The sequence below is a fragment of the Rhineura floridana genome, chromosome 3 (assembly GCF_030035675.1).
Source record: "Rhineura floridana isolate rRhiFlo1 chromosome 3, rRhiFlo1.hap2, whole genome shotgun sequence".
NCBI classification, from domain to species: domain Eukaryota; kingdom Metazoa; phylum Chordata; class Lepidosauria; order Squamata; family Rhineuridae; genus Rhineura; species Rhineura floridana.
Genome location: NC_084482.1, coordinates 61,372,015 through 61,388,764, shown reverse-complemented (window position 1 = coordinate 61,388,764; position 16,750 = coordinate 61,372,015). Strand labels below are relative to the sequence as shown.

Sequence of the window (16,750 nt, the reverse complement as noted above, 5' to 3'; positions counted from 1 at the left end):
ATTGGCTTATTCCTATTTGTAGGAAATAAGTTTTAAGGAATCTGTAAGCGGCTAATGAATAAAAATAATAATAAATAATAAAATTTAAAAATGTTTACATCCTGATCCCACAACCCAATTAAGACTAAATTATTCACATTTCAGAGTATTAGTCCCACTAATGCTATGGAATTAAAATGGTCACCATCCAAGTATTCTAGACTTAACAGTGTTGGGGACCAGGCAATTAAGAACACAGTAAATATGGATGCATCTCCAGACTGGCCCAACAGAAAGTTGCCACATGGCTGATTTTACAGTATGTAATATATATGCCAAGTTGTTTCAGATTCTTTGGGTTTCTTGATTATATTATCAGAATGCTAGAAGCTCTTATACTGTGCTTGTCCAGTGCCAATTTCATGACTTATGGAAGTACCAAGAAATTTCACCAACATACTGTAATGTTTGTTCCAAAACCAATATGAAACCAACAACATTTAGTATTCCCCACCTACCTGGCATTTGAAGCTCTTTAGGTACTCTGCTCCAACCAGGTCTTCCCGCTCAAATCCAGGCGCCTTCTTGTAGCTGGCGGCTGCAGTTGCTGAATCTGTGGGAAAGCCAATGCTTTCTATACTATGGGGTTTTCCAATGGCACCAGGAGGGGACCCACATATATTAGATGGGCTTCCAAGATTGCTATTCCTACAGAGAATCTAACAGACAAAGAAACAAAAACAACACAGGTCACACCATGAGAGGAAATTATATAATGTGCAGTTACTGATTCCTAGGATTGTAACATTCTGTCTGTACTACTGCTGATGGCTTTTAATGGAAACTTTTCCAGACAACTACACTGTTATTAAATTCAGCTGGGTCAACTGGGACCATAAGTCACAATTTTTCTTGCTTTAATGTTTCAGGTATACACAGCCATATCTTGATTCCAGAGACGAGCATGTCTTATTGCAACCTTGTATTCTCCTCACTCAGCTCACATGATCTAATAAAGTTCTCCATGCTTTCCCAGGTGAGATTCAGAAACTAGCGTAGCCAACATAATTCCATTGTAGAATACAGATTTCTAGTGCAAGCCCTTGCTGCTGCTTCAGAATCCTACTAAGTTTAAAAAGAAAATAAGTATCCAAATTGTGAGCCAAATGTATCCAAATGAGCCCCTCCTATAGTGATCATACTGCAGAATATCTTCTCTCAACACAGCTCCCTTTTCTCATTCCCGTAACCCTAATTCTTTGTATTAGTTTCCCTATATATATTTAATGCCCTATATGAGCTATATGTTCCATTCTTCCTTGCAATAAATTGACAAAAAGTAATTTTAATTAATCTTATTTATTAAAAATGTGTACACTCCATCTTTCTGTGGAAAAATACTCAAGGCAGCTTACACGTACAGAATTTAAAATTTAAAAACATTGTTTTAAATTTTTGACCACATCGTTCTTGTGGGGGCTGACAGTGTGACTACCAAGACCCCTAACAGAAGGAACAATTATTATAGGGCGCATCAAAGCAATGAGAAAACTGAGAGCTCTCTAGTATTTATGCACAACCAGGGTTATCAGAAGCCATGAGATTTCTTCTTTTTTACTTAGGCAGTCATTCTCAGTTGCTTTTGCTGCAGAACTGTGGATAAGAAAAAACGAGAGCAAGAGCATCTACAGACCAAAATGCTTAGCAGCTGGTTTCTTTATTTGTCAGGAATACTGCACTTAGGGTTCTAGTATGTGTTTATGCATATATTCAAAATCATGCGGACTGAAACTTTTAAGAAATCTAAATTCTGTGTCCAATACCATACTCTGCATATGTATAGAACTGTGGCATACATATAGAACTTGTTGTTATTACTGCTGTTTGAAAAGTAACAGATTATCATGAGCCATGCTAGCAGGGGGTGGACCAACGTACAGGAGGGGGGCGAGGAAGACTTGGACTGGAACATTCCTGTCGGGGAAGGACCCAGCGAAGGGGGAGACATAGAAGCAGCCCCCACTTTGGATGCTGATGAGTCACCACCAGCCATCCCAGGCACCCCCCAGGACAGACCCCCAGACCGGCTGCCCACTCCTCTGCCTCACACGGTGCCTCTCCCTGCGCCGCTGCCAGACAGCTCCCCCTCCCCGCAGAGGGACAGAAAGGAAGGGAGCCGAGGCCCCACCTTCACCCAGGTACAGGAGGCAGATGCAGCGGAAGATTCAACAAACCTAGCTCAGGAGTCGTCAGTGCTTACGCCTCTGACTCAGGGTACAGTACACGCAAGTAGGGGGAGCCCACTCAGCCCTACTTAAGCTGGGCAAGGGGAAGGGTGAGTTGCTAACATCTTATTGCTGTCAAGTTGTGCCTAGTTAGAGAGCGATGCTGAGTTCTGAGTAAGCCGTATGTAGATTCATGAGGCGCTCTGAACTGAAATTTTCTATTACTTCAATAAAAGAAAAACCTACAGCCGTGTCTGAGTCTAGAGTTCCTCGAATTCAGGCAGGATACACATAAGTCTTGAATTAAGTACGAGGGACTGTTGGGAGACTCTTACAATGATGCCTTCTATTCAACCTGCACAGGGAACGCAATGCTTTCTGTCCCCTGCAGTTAGAGTGGATACTTACTGTAGTAGAGGTGGGGCTAGTTGGCAGAGTTCCTGGTTTATTCCATACCTACAGTCAAAGACAAAAGACAGAATATGTGGGGAGATGGGCAATTTCTTTAGCATCAATCAATCGTATATAATAGTCATAATTAGAGTATCCTTTATGCTGCTTGCAGGCTACATACACAGCTGAGCAGAGTGAAGAAACAGCAAACAAACGAATGCTTTAGTATGACAAAAAGCATATGGATTCTGAGGGCAATTTACTCACTAAAAACTAAAGGTGAGAGTTTGAGCTTGCCACTAGGTAGCAGCATGTCTACCTCTAAACAGTAGGTTGATATAATTCACTAGAAATACGCAAGACTCTGCCATGGGATAACTACAGCATACCTTTAGCATAACATGAAAACAGTGGGCAAATATCCTAGGTGAAATGCTTCAAACACTTAATCAAACACAAGCTCCAAGGCAGCAACATCAGTTTAGCAGCAACTGCCACTATTCACAAGGTAAGTGTTTCAGATTAGACCTAAAACAACAGAGCTCAACAGCCACAGCAAGAGATTGCACTTTTCTTCTTGCTCTTAGAGCACCTTATCTCAAGAGGACAAAAGCAAAACAATCCAGACATCTTAACAATTTGAAGAGGTGTTCTAGAAGCTGTCATTTTTAGATGAACAAAGGACACTTCTCAAATGGGACAAATTCTAAGCAGAAAGCATTACATCAGTTTTAAATTTTCAGAGAAAAGCCTTAGGCTCTTCCATATGGCAGCTTGAAAATGACTTCAAGTAAATTTAAAGCAGCTCAGTTTGTTTAATCCAGTTTGAAACTGACAGTTGTGATTTAATCTCATGCCACTATGTCCCATCAAAATCTCAGTTCAAGGATGGAAACCTGCTTCCCATCCCAATGCTCCCCCCAAATTCAAAATATATTTCATGGGAAAATATAGACATCATTTCCCTAATTCAAAGTATTTGAGTCAGATAGCTCTTTCTTCTAGAAGGTATTCATATTTAGAGAGATCTGCAGTAAACGTCTACAAGATGAAGAACTTCCTAATGTTCTACTTACATTACTAAGGTCTGGGGCTTGTGGACTAGAAGGGCTGACAGGAACAGAATCGCCTGCTGCTGAGGGCATATACATAACAGGGCCTGTTTGTGTTGGGCTGGAAACAGCTGATGTTGATTGTAATTCTTCACTAAGTGGAGGTTCTGTAAGAAATATAAACAAAAACACAACACAATGTATGCAGACAAGCAAATATGGATCACGTGGCTCTGATAAGAGCAGAGGCTGCATAGATTCATATCCATTTGTAGTAATCTTCAGACCAGCACAGAAGTATCAAGAAGTCATCATAGAACAAAGTGATAAATGTTTCATTTGCTGCCATGAGAGTCTAGTCAAAGCTTCCTAAGTTTTTCCTAAAATTACATTCTTACAGAATGGCAAAGGTAACTTTTCATTCATAAGACTTATTTAATCAGGGTTTCCATCTCTAATGTCCGATGATGACTAATAATAGCTTGCTGATGACTAACACTCCAGTTCTAAGCACATTTACTAAGAAGTAACCCTACAATTTCAATGACATTTACTTCCAAATATACATTCTTAGAATGAGGATCTGAAAGAACTTAAGAACATAACAAGAGCCCTCCTAGATGAGGCCAAAGACCTATGTATTCCAGCATTGTATCTCCAACAATTGCTAACCATATGCTTCTAAAAAGCACACAAGTAAAGCCTGAAAGTAATAGCCCTTCCCTGCTGGTAGCCCTCCCCATTAGTCTTTGAACATGGTTCTGTTTACCCATCAATCCTTTTGGAATGTAGACACAATGCCTTTGGTCTTGAGTGTTAAATGCTCATTTGATTTTAGAATGTTAATACCAAGTTATGTATGTATGAAAAGATCCCATTTTCCCAATAGAGCAAACTAGACAATTCATCTCTCTCTCTCTCTCTCTCTGTGTGTGTGTGTGTGTGTGTGTGGTGTGTGTGTGTGTGTGTGTGTGTGTGTGTGTGTGAGAGAGAGAGAGAGAGAGAGAGAGAGAGAGAGAGGCCCACCTTGGGATGTCTGGGGGAAAGGATTACTAGGTAGGTTCAGTCTTCAGCTCAGCATTAGAGATGTAAAGGTCCAGAAAAAAATCCAGAGGGAGGGGGAAAACATTTCTCCCAAAAAAACTGAACAAAAAAGATCCTCCCCCAAATTTGTGTGGGTTTTTTTCTGGCCCTTCGCATCTCTACCAATCATCCCAAAGTGATGGGGGAGGGAGATAGTTCAGAAAGAGATTCTGCTTTCTTCTTATGCTTTTAGGGCGAGACCCTGCTTTATTCCACTTTAAATAACAGTGCTGGGCTAAGCAGGGGTGGTGATCCCGTGGTCCTCCTGATGTTGTTAGACTCAGCTCCCATTGTTCTTGGACAATGACCACACTGGCTGAGGCTGATGGTAGTTGAGTCCAACAGTTCCTGGAGGGCCAGAGATTCCCCCATCCCTGGGCTACAGCATCCATAGTCACCAGTACCCTGCTGAAGGTCCTATCACTGCTCCTTCCACTGTTAAATATGTATTGTTCAGGTATCTAAAAATTCTGGCCACACATTTCTAAGAGCCCAAACAAGTGATCTAAGCCTCTTGGCCTAGCTTCTCAAAAAGAAATCTCAAAAACAAAAGACTCTTTCGCCAAAGGATCAAAGCAAATACTGTAGCAGAAAAGTTGTTTCCTTTGCTCCACAGAAATAGTGTGTCACAGCCTCAAGCAGGCAAATCACAAATCAGAATTGCAAAATGACCACAGCAAAAACTTAAATCAGTACAATACCCTATCTAGCCACTGGATGTCACTTTACTTTGACAAAATGCAATCTGAGCTAACACCATCTGACAGCTAAGAATCTTTTCCAAAGTCAGAGATACAATATGCAAAATGAAATTAACCAAAGTATTTATTTTTTGGATCCTTTCCTATGACTTGCTGGGGGCTGGGGAGATGTTATTTTTAGTTTTACTGTTGCTTGATTCAACAAATGAAGTCCCACTCTGAATCCAGGACAACACTTCTCCCTTGGCTGATTCTTTACTGCTAGCTACAGAAAAGAACACATACGTTCTACATGTGCAAAGGCACAGAAGGGTCCTCGGGGGCAGCTGCCAGACTGCTGCATGTCATTACATTTTGTTGATTTGTAGATCTGGAAAAACAAAACAAAATGTGATGTAAGTGAGCATACATATTTTACCTGCAATGGGACTTTAAAAAAGAAGAAGATGAAAGACAACTATACCAAGAACTGCAACAGAGTCTGATATCTCCTCAGTTATGCTTTACATATAAGTCAGTTCCTGAATTGTATTTGACATCCACAAAATTACTTTTAGAGTTATTGGCATGGATAATATACATCAATATCGTTTGTTAGAATTACAGCACAATCCTCTGTATGTCTGCTCAGAAGTAAGTTCAGTAACTGTGTATAGGATTGCAGCCTTAACCAGGCTTGCAATTTACTTAGGGATGGCCTCATGCATGCACTGGATCTATCTAGCGATCCAGCCTCAGATCATGGGAAAAACTTTGAGCAAAAGATGTGTGTAGTGTCCATTCAGAGGAAATGTTTCCACATGTAAGCATCCATAGGAATCTCTCCAAAAGCCATTCTCATTCCCTACCGCCACCCCTGCTGACTGTACAGCAGTCTTTGGGTCAATTAAACTGGCAAGAAAAAGAAGAAGGGGACCACAGTTGAATTACTTCAGTTATGTTTAACTAGTGTTTAAAAGGATTCTGCTGATAGATGGGGCAGTCATGTCCCAACAACGCTGACAAATGCTGTTACCTATGGATCTTCTACTTCTTGCCGAAAAATAAATGGTCTCCAAACAGTAAGCTTGATAGGGGTTGTGTAAACTAAGACTAATTCGTGTATTCTTGTGTAAGTAGGAGGAATGTGGAAGAGTTTCAGAATTCATTGCACCTGCTGTTCCTACTTTAAAATTCTTCATGACATTTAGTTCCCCATCACTGCTCTAACTTTGCTCTGAATAAGTTATAAAACCTCCATTCTGTGTTCTTTGGAGAGATTATGTCGCAAATCTAGAAAAACAAGAGGTGCCAGTATCCTCCCTATTACTACATGCATCTCATGCATCTCACTCAGCCTCTTGTCTATGCTTCTAGGCTTCTGCATGCTGCCCAGTGGTCCATTCTAGATTTTCTCCCCTTCCTACATCCAACTATGAAGTCCCCTTTAGCCCCTCACTTTGGTTCCTGCAGCCTCTCCCAACTGCACTTTCTCATTATCCAAGGACATTTTCTTCCCAGTATGTCTAGATGGCAATAGTCACACTTATGAGTGAAGAATCCAAGATCCCAAGCAATTTCAGCCCCCATGACCCTCATTTCCCTTCCGCTATTCTTGCTATACTTATTAGAAGCATCACTACTTATCAGCACCTATAAACCCTGGAGTCCCTTCACTTATTTAGCCAGGTGTCCAACCGGAAGGGTTTCTCACATACCTCGGGGTGAAATTGTTGCTCTGTGCGGGTGTGACAGTACTGGCACGCATCTCCATTGTCACACTTACTGGGATCTCCCCACTCATCTCCATGTTTCACGCTGGGGCATGGGGATGACCTGCACAAAGAAGGTAGTCATGGAACAGAATCAGGAACCGAAATCTTACTTGGTACCTTTAAGTAAACTTATCTCATTGTCCCAGACAGGAGATCTCAATCTACTGATTCCTAATATCCTTGTCACTTACTTCTGCATATTGAGTATCATAGACACTTGCCATATGCCCTTCCTCAAAGAAGCAAATGATTTTACTTCATCATCTAAGGGTAAGTACAGATGTTTTCAGGTCACACTGAACGAGGACAGAAGCCAGTAGGTTTCAAAATGACAGTTTTCTTCATCCCCTCAGAAGACAAAAGCACACAGCAGCAGGAGCAGGAACCAAGGCAACAAATGGATCAAAGCTTGGCATATTACTTGAACATGAAGTATGGGAGTTTATTTGAAATTTGCCATATCAGAGAAGTGCCATCTTACCAAGCATTTCTATCTGAGGCAATAAAGTTTAAATGTGCAACACAATTTTCACAAGGAAGGACTTTCAAACGAGTCCCACTCTGAAAACTGTGATAACATAATATTATTATAAAGTGCCTATCAAATTCTAATTGCTGCACAGAGATAAGACAGTCTCTGCCCATCAGCTCACAAGCTAATAGGCATGATACATAAGGAAAAAGGAAGAGGACAGCAAGAAAATTCAGGTACCAATTCTTGAAGTTACATAACCTCAATGATTATCATCTGATCTGGAGAGGTGGGGCTTCCTGCCTTTGAAATGTAAATGTACTGCCTTCAAGTCAATTCCGACTTATGGCGACCCTATGAATAGGGTTTTCATGGTAAGCAGAATTCAGAGGGGGTTTACCATTGCCTCCCTCTGAGGCTCAGAGGCAGTGACTGGCCCAAGGTCACCCAGTGAGCTTCATGGCTGTGTGGGGATTTGAACCCTGGTCTCCCAGGTCGTAGTCCAACACCTTAACCACTACACCACACTGGCTCTCCTGCCTTTAAGGACATATATTATTAGTAATAATAACACCCCCAAAGTGGTGAACAGCATATTAACACAACAAAATATAAAATGATAAAATGTCATAAATCAATCAAACTAAACAATATCAGCCACCAAATCACAACATAGGAGGACAAGAAAGCCTTTCTAAGATAGAAGATTAAAGAGTGCTCTCATCACCTTATGTCCTCCACATTTGGTGTCTAAAAATGTGAATAGATAGTGAGAAATACTAGCTTACCGCAGCTACAAAAAAACAACACAAAACAAACTAGCCACCCAACTACAATAATTAAGGGTGCTCTCCGCACCATCCAACTACTCAGGAGTTTGGAACAAACAAGTAATCAGTGTAAGAAACTGTCCCAAAACCTTTTCTTATAATAAAAATAAAATTATTAATAGCTACCAGAAATACACACTACAACCCAGCAGCCCTTGTTCCTCCCCAAAACAATATCTGAACCAATTCTTACAAGTGTAACTTCAAAGAGAATATATGGCTCTCAATTGGCCTAATGCAAGGATGAAAAACCTTTTTCAGTCTTTTTCAGCTATATCTCCTCGAGGGCAACCTTTTGCAGGACGCATCCCAGTGGTGGGTATGGGAATAGACTAAAAGTGGGTGGAGCAATGGATGTGACTTGCCTTTTGTACAACAGGCCACACAAAAATAGAGATTTCTACACACCCACATACATCTCTCCATCCACATAAATAAGGGGCATTACCACAGTTCAAGGACACACTGCAGCCCGGCAAAAGGCAGCATGTGCAAAACAGGGTGGGTGAGGAGTGTGGCCTAGGAAAGTGCAATGGCCAGGGGAGAGTCCTGAGGGTTGGTAGTGAGGCCAGGAGGGTCACATATGGCCTTTGGGCCTGAGGTTCCCACCTCTAGACTAATGGGCTGAAAACTGCAGGCTAGGTCAGAAAGTAGTATTGACTGGCACCCACTTGTAACAAATAGAGCCACATAATCATGCTGTAATCTATTTTACCACAAGAATGACTTAATCTGTGTCTTACAAAGGAAGTCATTGCATTATAGGATTCAACACATTTGAGGAACATTCAGCTTGTGACCTATGACAGGATCTTCACAGCCCCAATTCTTGCATTAACTAACTGGTCTGCAGTACAGTTCTGTACCGTAGCTGATTTACCTTCATCACTTTCAAGTTATAATAAAGCTACTACCCAAAAGGAGAAAACTCAACGCTTTTGATCCCTTCATAATCATGTCACATCTGACTCCAGGACTTGAGGCACTGTACCTGTATTTGTGTTTCCTGGGGCTCCTTCTTCTATCTTTGCTATTATGGTAGTAAGGACAAGCATAACCCTGGCGACAGAGACGTGGGGGCTTCTTACATTGTTCTGTTTTGTAGTTTCCCAAAACATATGTTGTGTCTGTGAAGACAGGTATGACTGGTTAATTTGAGATGACAAGCATATTGCTTCCTATATGAAGAACCTTGTGATAGGAGGAATGGGCAGTCCAACAACAATGGACACCCCTATGTAAGACCCTATGGAACTCACCTTGCCACCTTGGCTCTTCACTGAGTATTTTCTCTATCATAGCATGGCTAGCGGCAACTGCAGACTGACCCTCTATGCCACCCTCTGATGTGGTCTGACCATTCTGCAAAGCTTCCATGGCCTGAAGCTCCCTTAGGGAACAGAGTTAAATGAACAATAGGCAGGCAGAGAAGATTCAGAGAAAGAGATGTGTGTCTACCAGATAGGAGTTGCACAATGCAGGGATTCCCATACATTTTTAGATTTTATTTTTGCTAAGCCCATTTTTAGAGATTCAGGATTCCTATGAGCACCCTGTCCTCCTGGTATTTTTGAGAAAATTCTTACAAGATATATTGCACTCCATTTTCCATTGCTGGTCTATTAATTCCCTATTCAACACACACATTGATATGCATGGAGAGACATGGTGCTTTATGAAGAGGGTGAGATCAGATCCTGGTTGAATCTCAACTGGTATGCCTCCAGCAAGTTACTAGAGCATATATTCCTCCTCCCCACTTCCCAAAACAAATGGAAGTAAACTCTACGATGCGTCAAAATACCTTTAGATAGTCATACTATACACAGAACAAAGAAATACAATGCATTTTAATTCATTTCCTAAATTTCAACTCAAATATGTTTTTAACTCAAATATGTTTCATTGTATAAAAGTATTGGAAAGAATACATGCATTCTAACTATATCCTCTTTCCCATGTACATAATGAAAAGATATTTACCTTTAAGTGCTTATGTTATTTTGAAGCCCACTCATGACTGAAGACATTTGGTGGCAGACTCAGGACTGGGAACCCCAGAGAAGCAAGCAGGGGAAGAGTATTTACTCCTTCCCCTGCTGCCACTTTTCTACTGTGACCCCCCTCTCTAGTCATGGGTCTCAGATATGCATTTACTGCATTGTGGGACAAAACAAATGAAGCAGTGGGAGTCACATGGGAAATGTGATAGATGGGGAAAAGGGGTTTTTCCCACACCATATAATCTCCCTTACAAATAATGTCCACCCCCTGTGCTTCACAGATGTTTGGTGGTGAACAGAATTCCTAGACCAGTGTCTGCTGCCAATGTCCAGTTTAGTTTCAGCTTACAAAGATTTCAGGCTGCTTGTGTCACTTATGCAAATATGGTTCTAAGAAATTAAAGTCACACCATCATATTCTTTAAACTGCAAGATGAATTTTGACAGTCATCTGATTATGGAGATATGCAGGGGGACTAGTTTGGGGAATAGATTCAATCTTTTCCTAGCCTTCTTGTCACCATATGCTTGGTGAGAGCAATGGTTGAGCCTTAGTGAGAGTATGGTGATGACATGGCTGGGCTTCTATTGATCCCATTCACAATAACAATTTCCATACAGCTCTTGGCCCCAAGATTTGCCCAAGAAACCTTGCAATGCATAAAAAGCCACAGGAAGCAGGCTTAAAGGATTGTGTAGAACAGAATTGGCAGGGGGGAGGGGAGGAAAAAGAGAGAAAACAGAACACCATCATTCCCTGATGCTAAAGCACTACATATTCGGCAGCATTTTGTACGCTGATCTGTTCTATTTAGGCTTACCAAGCACACTTTTGCAGACAAGGAACTTCATCCTCTACTAACCTGATATCATAAACTGGAGAGCGGAGGTCATGGGGCCCATGAGCAAAAGCACAATGGAGGCCGTTCTTGGTGCAGTTTCCTTTTGAGTCAGTCTCATGGATGCAGATTCCAGTTTTGTAGTAGCGCAGGTGATATCTTCGTTCGGTGTCACCAGTAGTTCTATGCAGGAATGGACACCTACAGAGGAGGGGGGGAAAAAAGAGAGCTCGTAGAAACTCAAAGGCTGAAACATGCTCCTCAATAAGAATTCTTTTTAGATGAACATAGTCCTCACGGTTGTCAAATCCAGCACTTTTTTTTCCTTTTGGAAGTAATTCCATTTGTAAAATAAGGATATAAAAGGAGGATACGATCCTAATGCCATTTGTTTTAAAATAAACCTCACTAATTTCTCTAGGATTATTCCAGAGCAAAAAACTTTGAATTACAGCCTTCAATTTTTTGGGGAAAAATATATAGGTGTGATGTAATCAAAATTAATATTTTGTTCACGTTTCTACTGCAGTTTTTCCATAATTCTTCATGGGTTCTTCTGCATGATTTAAAAAAGCTGGTTTGCTGAATTCTCTCCTCTCTGTAAGGGCAGGCTGGAACCTCCATCTGGTCAAGTAAGATGCAGCCTTGAGTAACTTACTCATCTCCTTCTGGACAGATCCCTGTGGTCTCATCATATTTGGTGCAGTAAATGTCAGGACTGTAGTTAAAGGTGCCATCCCGACGGCGGATAGACCGGCGACGACGCTGGTTGACAAAGTGCCAGTGGAAGCATGTATAGGGCCTGTGCTGAGTACACTTGTGCTGCACAAATAATGGGCACTGCTCTGTGCGGAATTCCTTTAGGTATCTGTGAAAAGAAATATATTGGCCTGAACCACAGTTGGATAGCTCAGCAGAGCCCACAAAGAAGATTCAGAGGTTTCATCCCATGCACAAATTTCTCTCTCCAACTTTGCACTCAAAAAGTAATTATTCAAATTCGTTGTTGGGTACATATATCAGCCTTGTGAATAAGTACTGCAAAGGTAGTATTCTACCCTTCACACTGCTGCTTAGTTTCTCCCTTTTCTCTCTCCCACCCACAACTGTTGCTTGTGCATTTGCCACTTGTCTTTTACCCTGGCAAGTGGCAAAATTGCAAAACAAAATTGCAAAGTTTTATTAAAAAGCTCAATTTAAATTCTTCATTCTGACCTTTCTTTCAGCTTTTGGTAGAATTTAGACTAAAATGTTTATGGCAACAGTGTTGTGATCAGGTTTTATTGTACTAGATCCTTGTTTATAGGCCGTACAGCCTATAAACAAGGTGCAGGTAGCCTTACAGAAAACTGAAGGTCCACTTGCAGAAACTGGGTCTTTCTGTATATACTACCTACAAGTAACTTTATAGACATGAGGGCTAGGAATTTAATTTTGATTTATTTTAAAAACAATACTTTTAATTAATTAATTAGGAAGTTTTCTAAACCACACCTTCATCCGCACATAGATTCCAGGGACAAGGGAGGTTGTTCATAAAAATACAAATACCCATACAATATTAAAAAAAAAAAAACATAATAAAAACTAAAATAATAAACCAGAAACTATTCAACCAACTAAAACAATGTAGTGGATTTTTAAAGCATGGACAAATAAAAACATTTTAACCCGGCACCAAAAAGAGTATTTTAATTTTATTTTTAAAATGTATAGCGCATTTTTCAAACAAAATGCTTCCCAAAGCAGTTTACAAAAAATTAAACAAATAAACCATAATACAATTATAAAAACAGATAAAAACAGACATTTTATTATATTTTAAACAGTACAAAATATTACTAAAACCAGCATGAACTAATATGATCATAAAGACACAGCCACTGACAAGATACTAAAGGCAGCATTAAAGGTAAATGTCTACAAGGTCCATTTAAAGGTGCTGAAGGACAGAGTCTGCCTAACTTCCCAAGGAATTGAATTTCAGAACTGTAGGGCACTGCCAAGGAGGTCCTGTTCTGTGTGCTCATCAACCTAATTGTCTTCTGGGGAGGGCTAAACAGGGCCTCTGAAGTGGATCTTAAGCCATGGGCAAGTGTACTGTCAGCCCTTTAAGTAACCCAGTCCAAAACTGTTCAGAACTTTAAAGATAATCGCCTGTGCTTTAAATGGGGCCTGGAAAGAAACTGGTATAACTGGTACAATATAGGAGTAATACACTCTAACCACCCAGCCCTAACCAACAGCCAGACAGCTGCTTTCAGTACCAGTTGAAGGTACTTAACTGCATTTAAAGAGACTCACATAGAGCACTGTACAGTAGTCCAGCCTAGATGCCACCTGTGCATAGATAACTCACACAAAGGTCCATTCTCTCCAGAGTTTCAGCTAATAAAACAGTCAAAGCTGATAAAAAGCACCCTTGGCCACTCCTGCCACCTCAGCATTCCTAGTTAGCATTGAGTCTAGCAGTATTCCCAAACTGTGAACTAGGACCAGTTGCAAGCCTTCATCCAGAAGTTCAACAGCATCCCTGGCATAAGTATTATATCAGAACCAGTCTTACTTCTTTTGGAAGGGTATTCCAAAATCTGGGCACCACCACAAAAAGGCCCTGTTCTTCATAGATGCATAATGCACCTCTCCAATAGATGGGACTCACTATGGCTGGGTTCCAAAGTTGGCTGTGCGTGAGTTGAAGGGGGATAGTAAGTTTCCTCTCTTGATTGCAATACCCCACAACATCTCATGCCATCCGTGCAATGCTCAGGAGTGTATTTTGGAGGAGTACAGGGGCTGCAACAGGAATAGAGCAGGAAACCCATCTGGTGCATATATGGTTCTTCCAATACTAGCAAAGAACATGAGCCTGAGGAACCTACACCAATTGTTGGATTATGATGAATGTTAGCATACACAGTCTCTCTCTCAACTGATAAATCACAGGGCTGTCCATAAAGCATGTTATATTTTAAATATGTTTTAATTCCCTCACCTCCTCCCAAAAACACACATTTCATGACACTCCTAGGATACAGGAAGTTCAAAGTAAAAGTTCAGAATAAGTAGTTATAGATCTTTCATATACTGGTTCTAATGAGAGAATCTTGAGTTTATGTTATTATTTTCAAGGACAACTGAGGTCTCTTCCAGACTGTCTCTATTGCTGGTGGGATTCATACCGGCAAATTCAGGATGCACAATTTGGCAAGCCTGTGAAACAAATCCACTTCCCCCCATCTAAAAATGGGACTTTTTGCTGTAGGGAAAGTGAAAGGAAAATGCACTGGAAAGTGAGGGATAGCAATTGCTTGACACAATGTCATACTGTATAACCTCCGTGCAAACAAATCAGAATGAATACTCAATAGAGAGCAGTCATGATAAAATCTCCCTGCAAACTTTGTGCAAATAAATCCAGATGAATGTTCAATAAACAGGTTGTCTGGAAGCAACCTGGGATACCATGGGAAACGAACCTAAAAAAATAAACAAATGATGGCTATTTTGTCTGGTAACAGCTACTCTCATGTTTACTATATGATGATAATGAAAGAGCAATGAATTCCTATGAAGTAGAACTGAATAGCAAAAAAATTTCTGCTTCTTAATTACGCTATAGAGATTATTTTTACAAATACAAATTTCTACCTAATGCTGAAGTCTGCATACTGTTTTCAAATCCAGACAGCAAAGCTTTCCTTTTATTTGCTACAATTCCAATAGTTTTATTTTTAACATTTACTTTATATTTTTCCTATTTTCCTATATTAGGCACTGCAGTTTTACATTGGACAGAAATATTTGAAAATATTTTTAAAGTTATTTAGCTAGGTGGTTAATGTTATTGATAGTTTTATTGCTGTCAGACTCTACTGTTGTTTTATGGTGTTTTTATATGTTATGGTACTGTGGTATGTTTTTATTTCAACCATGTATTTGGAAGCTGTATTGTTAGGGCATGGTCTTCAAAGGTGGCCTGGGACACTTTAAATAAACAAATAAATAATATTCCCAACTGGTAAAAATAAGGATATATGGAGATACCTTCAGACGCAGAAACTTGCAATTCCATCTCTAACACTAGATAATTAAAACAGAGGCATTTATACTTTTACATTTCATAATATATAAAACATATTTTGTGCATTCATAATGATTTTCATATTCTTACAGTGAAATCCTATGGATGTTTACTCAGAAGTAAGTTTCAATTATTTAGATCCTAACTTTTTGTTCTGTGAACAGGAGAAGAGTTGTACTCATAGAAGGGCAGTCTTTCTCTTAGTGCAACTCTCTGTTAATAGAACAAAAAGTGAGGAGCCAACCTATTGTTTTTAATAGGGCTTCTTCAATAGTAAGTGTGCTTAGGATTGCAGCTTTGAAGCAGTAAAGTAAGCGCAGGCTTGCTAAATATTGCCCATATTTCAGGTCCTGTTCCCCCACTCCAATTTGTTTTGGTGGGGGGAAAACACAAGATTTTTTCTCTTCTTTTTTAAAAAAGAAATTTTAAATTTCCTCTCTGTGTTATCACAGTGGCATTGGACCTGAATACAACATAATGGTTATAGATCCATCTGCTCTAAGTCAAAATGAGAGGTCACATGGAGGGAGTAGGAGTTGATGGAAAGCAAGAAATTGTACCTATTGGGTCCAAGTTAAGACATACAAAATAACTGTATGGAGAAGCAAACCTTTGAGCCTGATCCTCCTCACCACAACTCTGCTATCCCCTTGATGCATTACACACTTTATGTAGTATGGCTATATTGCATTCTAATACATTAAGTTTCTTATCCTTGCTAACCACAGAAACCACTACTGAAATTTAGAAGCTGCTGATTTATGGCACACAGATAAAAATCACCAAAGCCCGTTCTTTAACACTAAGATAACACTAAAAATGCAATAACTACAATCAGTTCTGTTTAATTTCATATCATTCTGGAAACAGGGTGAGTTTAGAAAACTGATTAAATATTAAATAAGATAACAGTATTTTTAGATACAGTCATATCCAATTCTTATGTTTGCACATGAGCACATGTGCTTATATAGGTAAACATACTTGAATTCTCATACTGGGTCAGTTACAAAACAAAGAAACACACAAACGGAAACCCTCAAAAACATTTAATAGACATTCTATCACTGCTGACTGAATGTCTTGAGATTATTTAAATTAAAGAATGGAATGCATCTAATCCATTTCTCACTATTCCATCTGAATTATTTTTTTGGAAGCATTGCCCATTACTGTAAAAAAAGTTAGTGTGAAATGTGCGATTACTGGCACTAAAGGATTATTGTCAGAACCAATGAAACTTTGAATGCAGATGGAGAAATCTACCAAGAGGTCTGCCAAACTAGAACAAGGGGGCAGATTTCTTCAGGAATGTTTTGGTCCACACCAGAAATC

General features: G+C 40.0%; 1 protein-coding gene across 3 annotated transcripts in view; it reads right to left on the bottom strand.

The window, feature by feature from the left end:
• UNK (unk zinc finger) overlaps window positions 1-16,750 on the bottom strand; it is a 78,688-nt gene that overhangs the window by 22,829 nt on the left and 39,109 nt on the right. For 2 of the 3 annotated variants that reach the window (XM_061616215.1, XM_061616217.1), the window contains exons 2-10: window positions 11,990-12,199; window positions 11,356-11,532; window positions 9,749-9,879; window positions 9,481-9,616; window positions 7,131-7,248; window positions 5,719-5,803; window positions 3,674-3,816; window positions 2,613-2,660; window positions 498-698 (exon numbers count right to left, since the gene is read on the bottom strand). In XM_061616215.1, the coding sequence (XP_061472199.1) occupies window positions 498-698; window positions 2,613-2,660; window positions 3,674-3,816; window positions 5,719-5,803; window positions 7,131-7,248; window positions 9,481-9,616; window positions 9,749-9,879; window positions 11,356-11,532; window positions 11,990-12,199 (1,249 nt within the window). Of the gene's footprint in view, window positions 1-497; window positions 699-2,612; window positions 2,661-3,673; window positions 3,817-5,718; window positions 5,804-7,130; window positions 7,249-9,480; window positions 9,617-9,748; window positions 9,880-11,355; window positions 11,533-11,989; window positions 12,200-16,750 lie in introns of those variants that run through there. The other variant, XM_061616218.1, reaches the window with a different exon arrangement.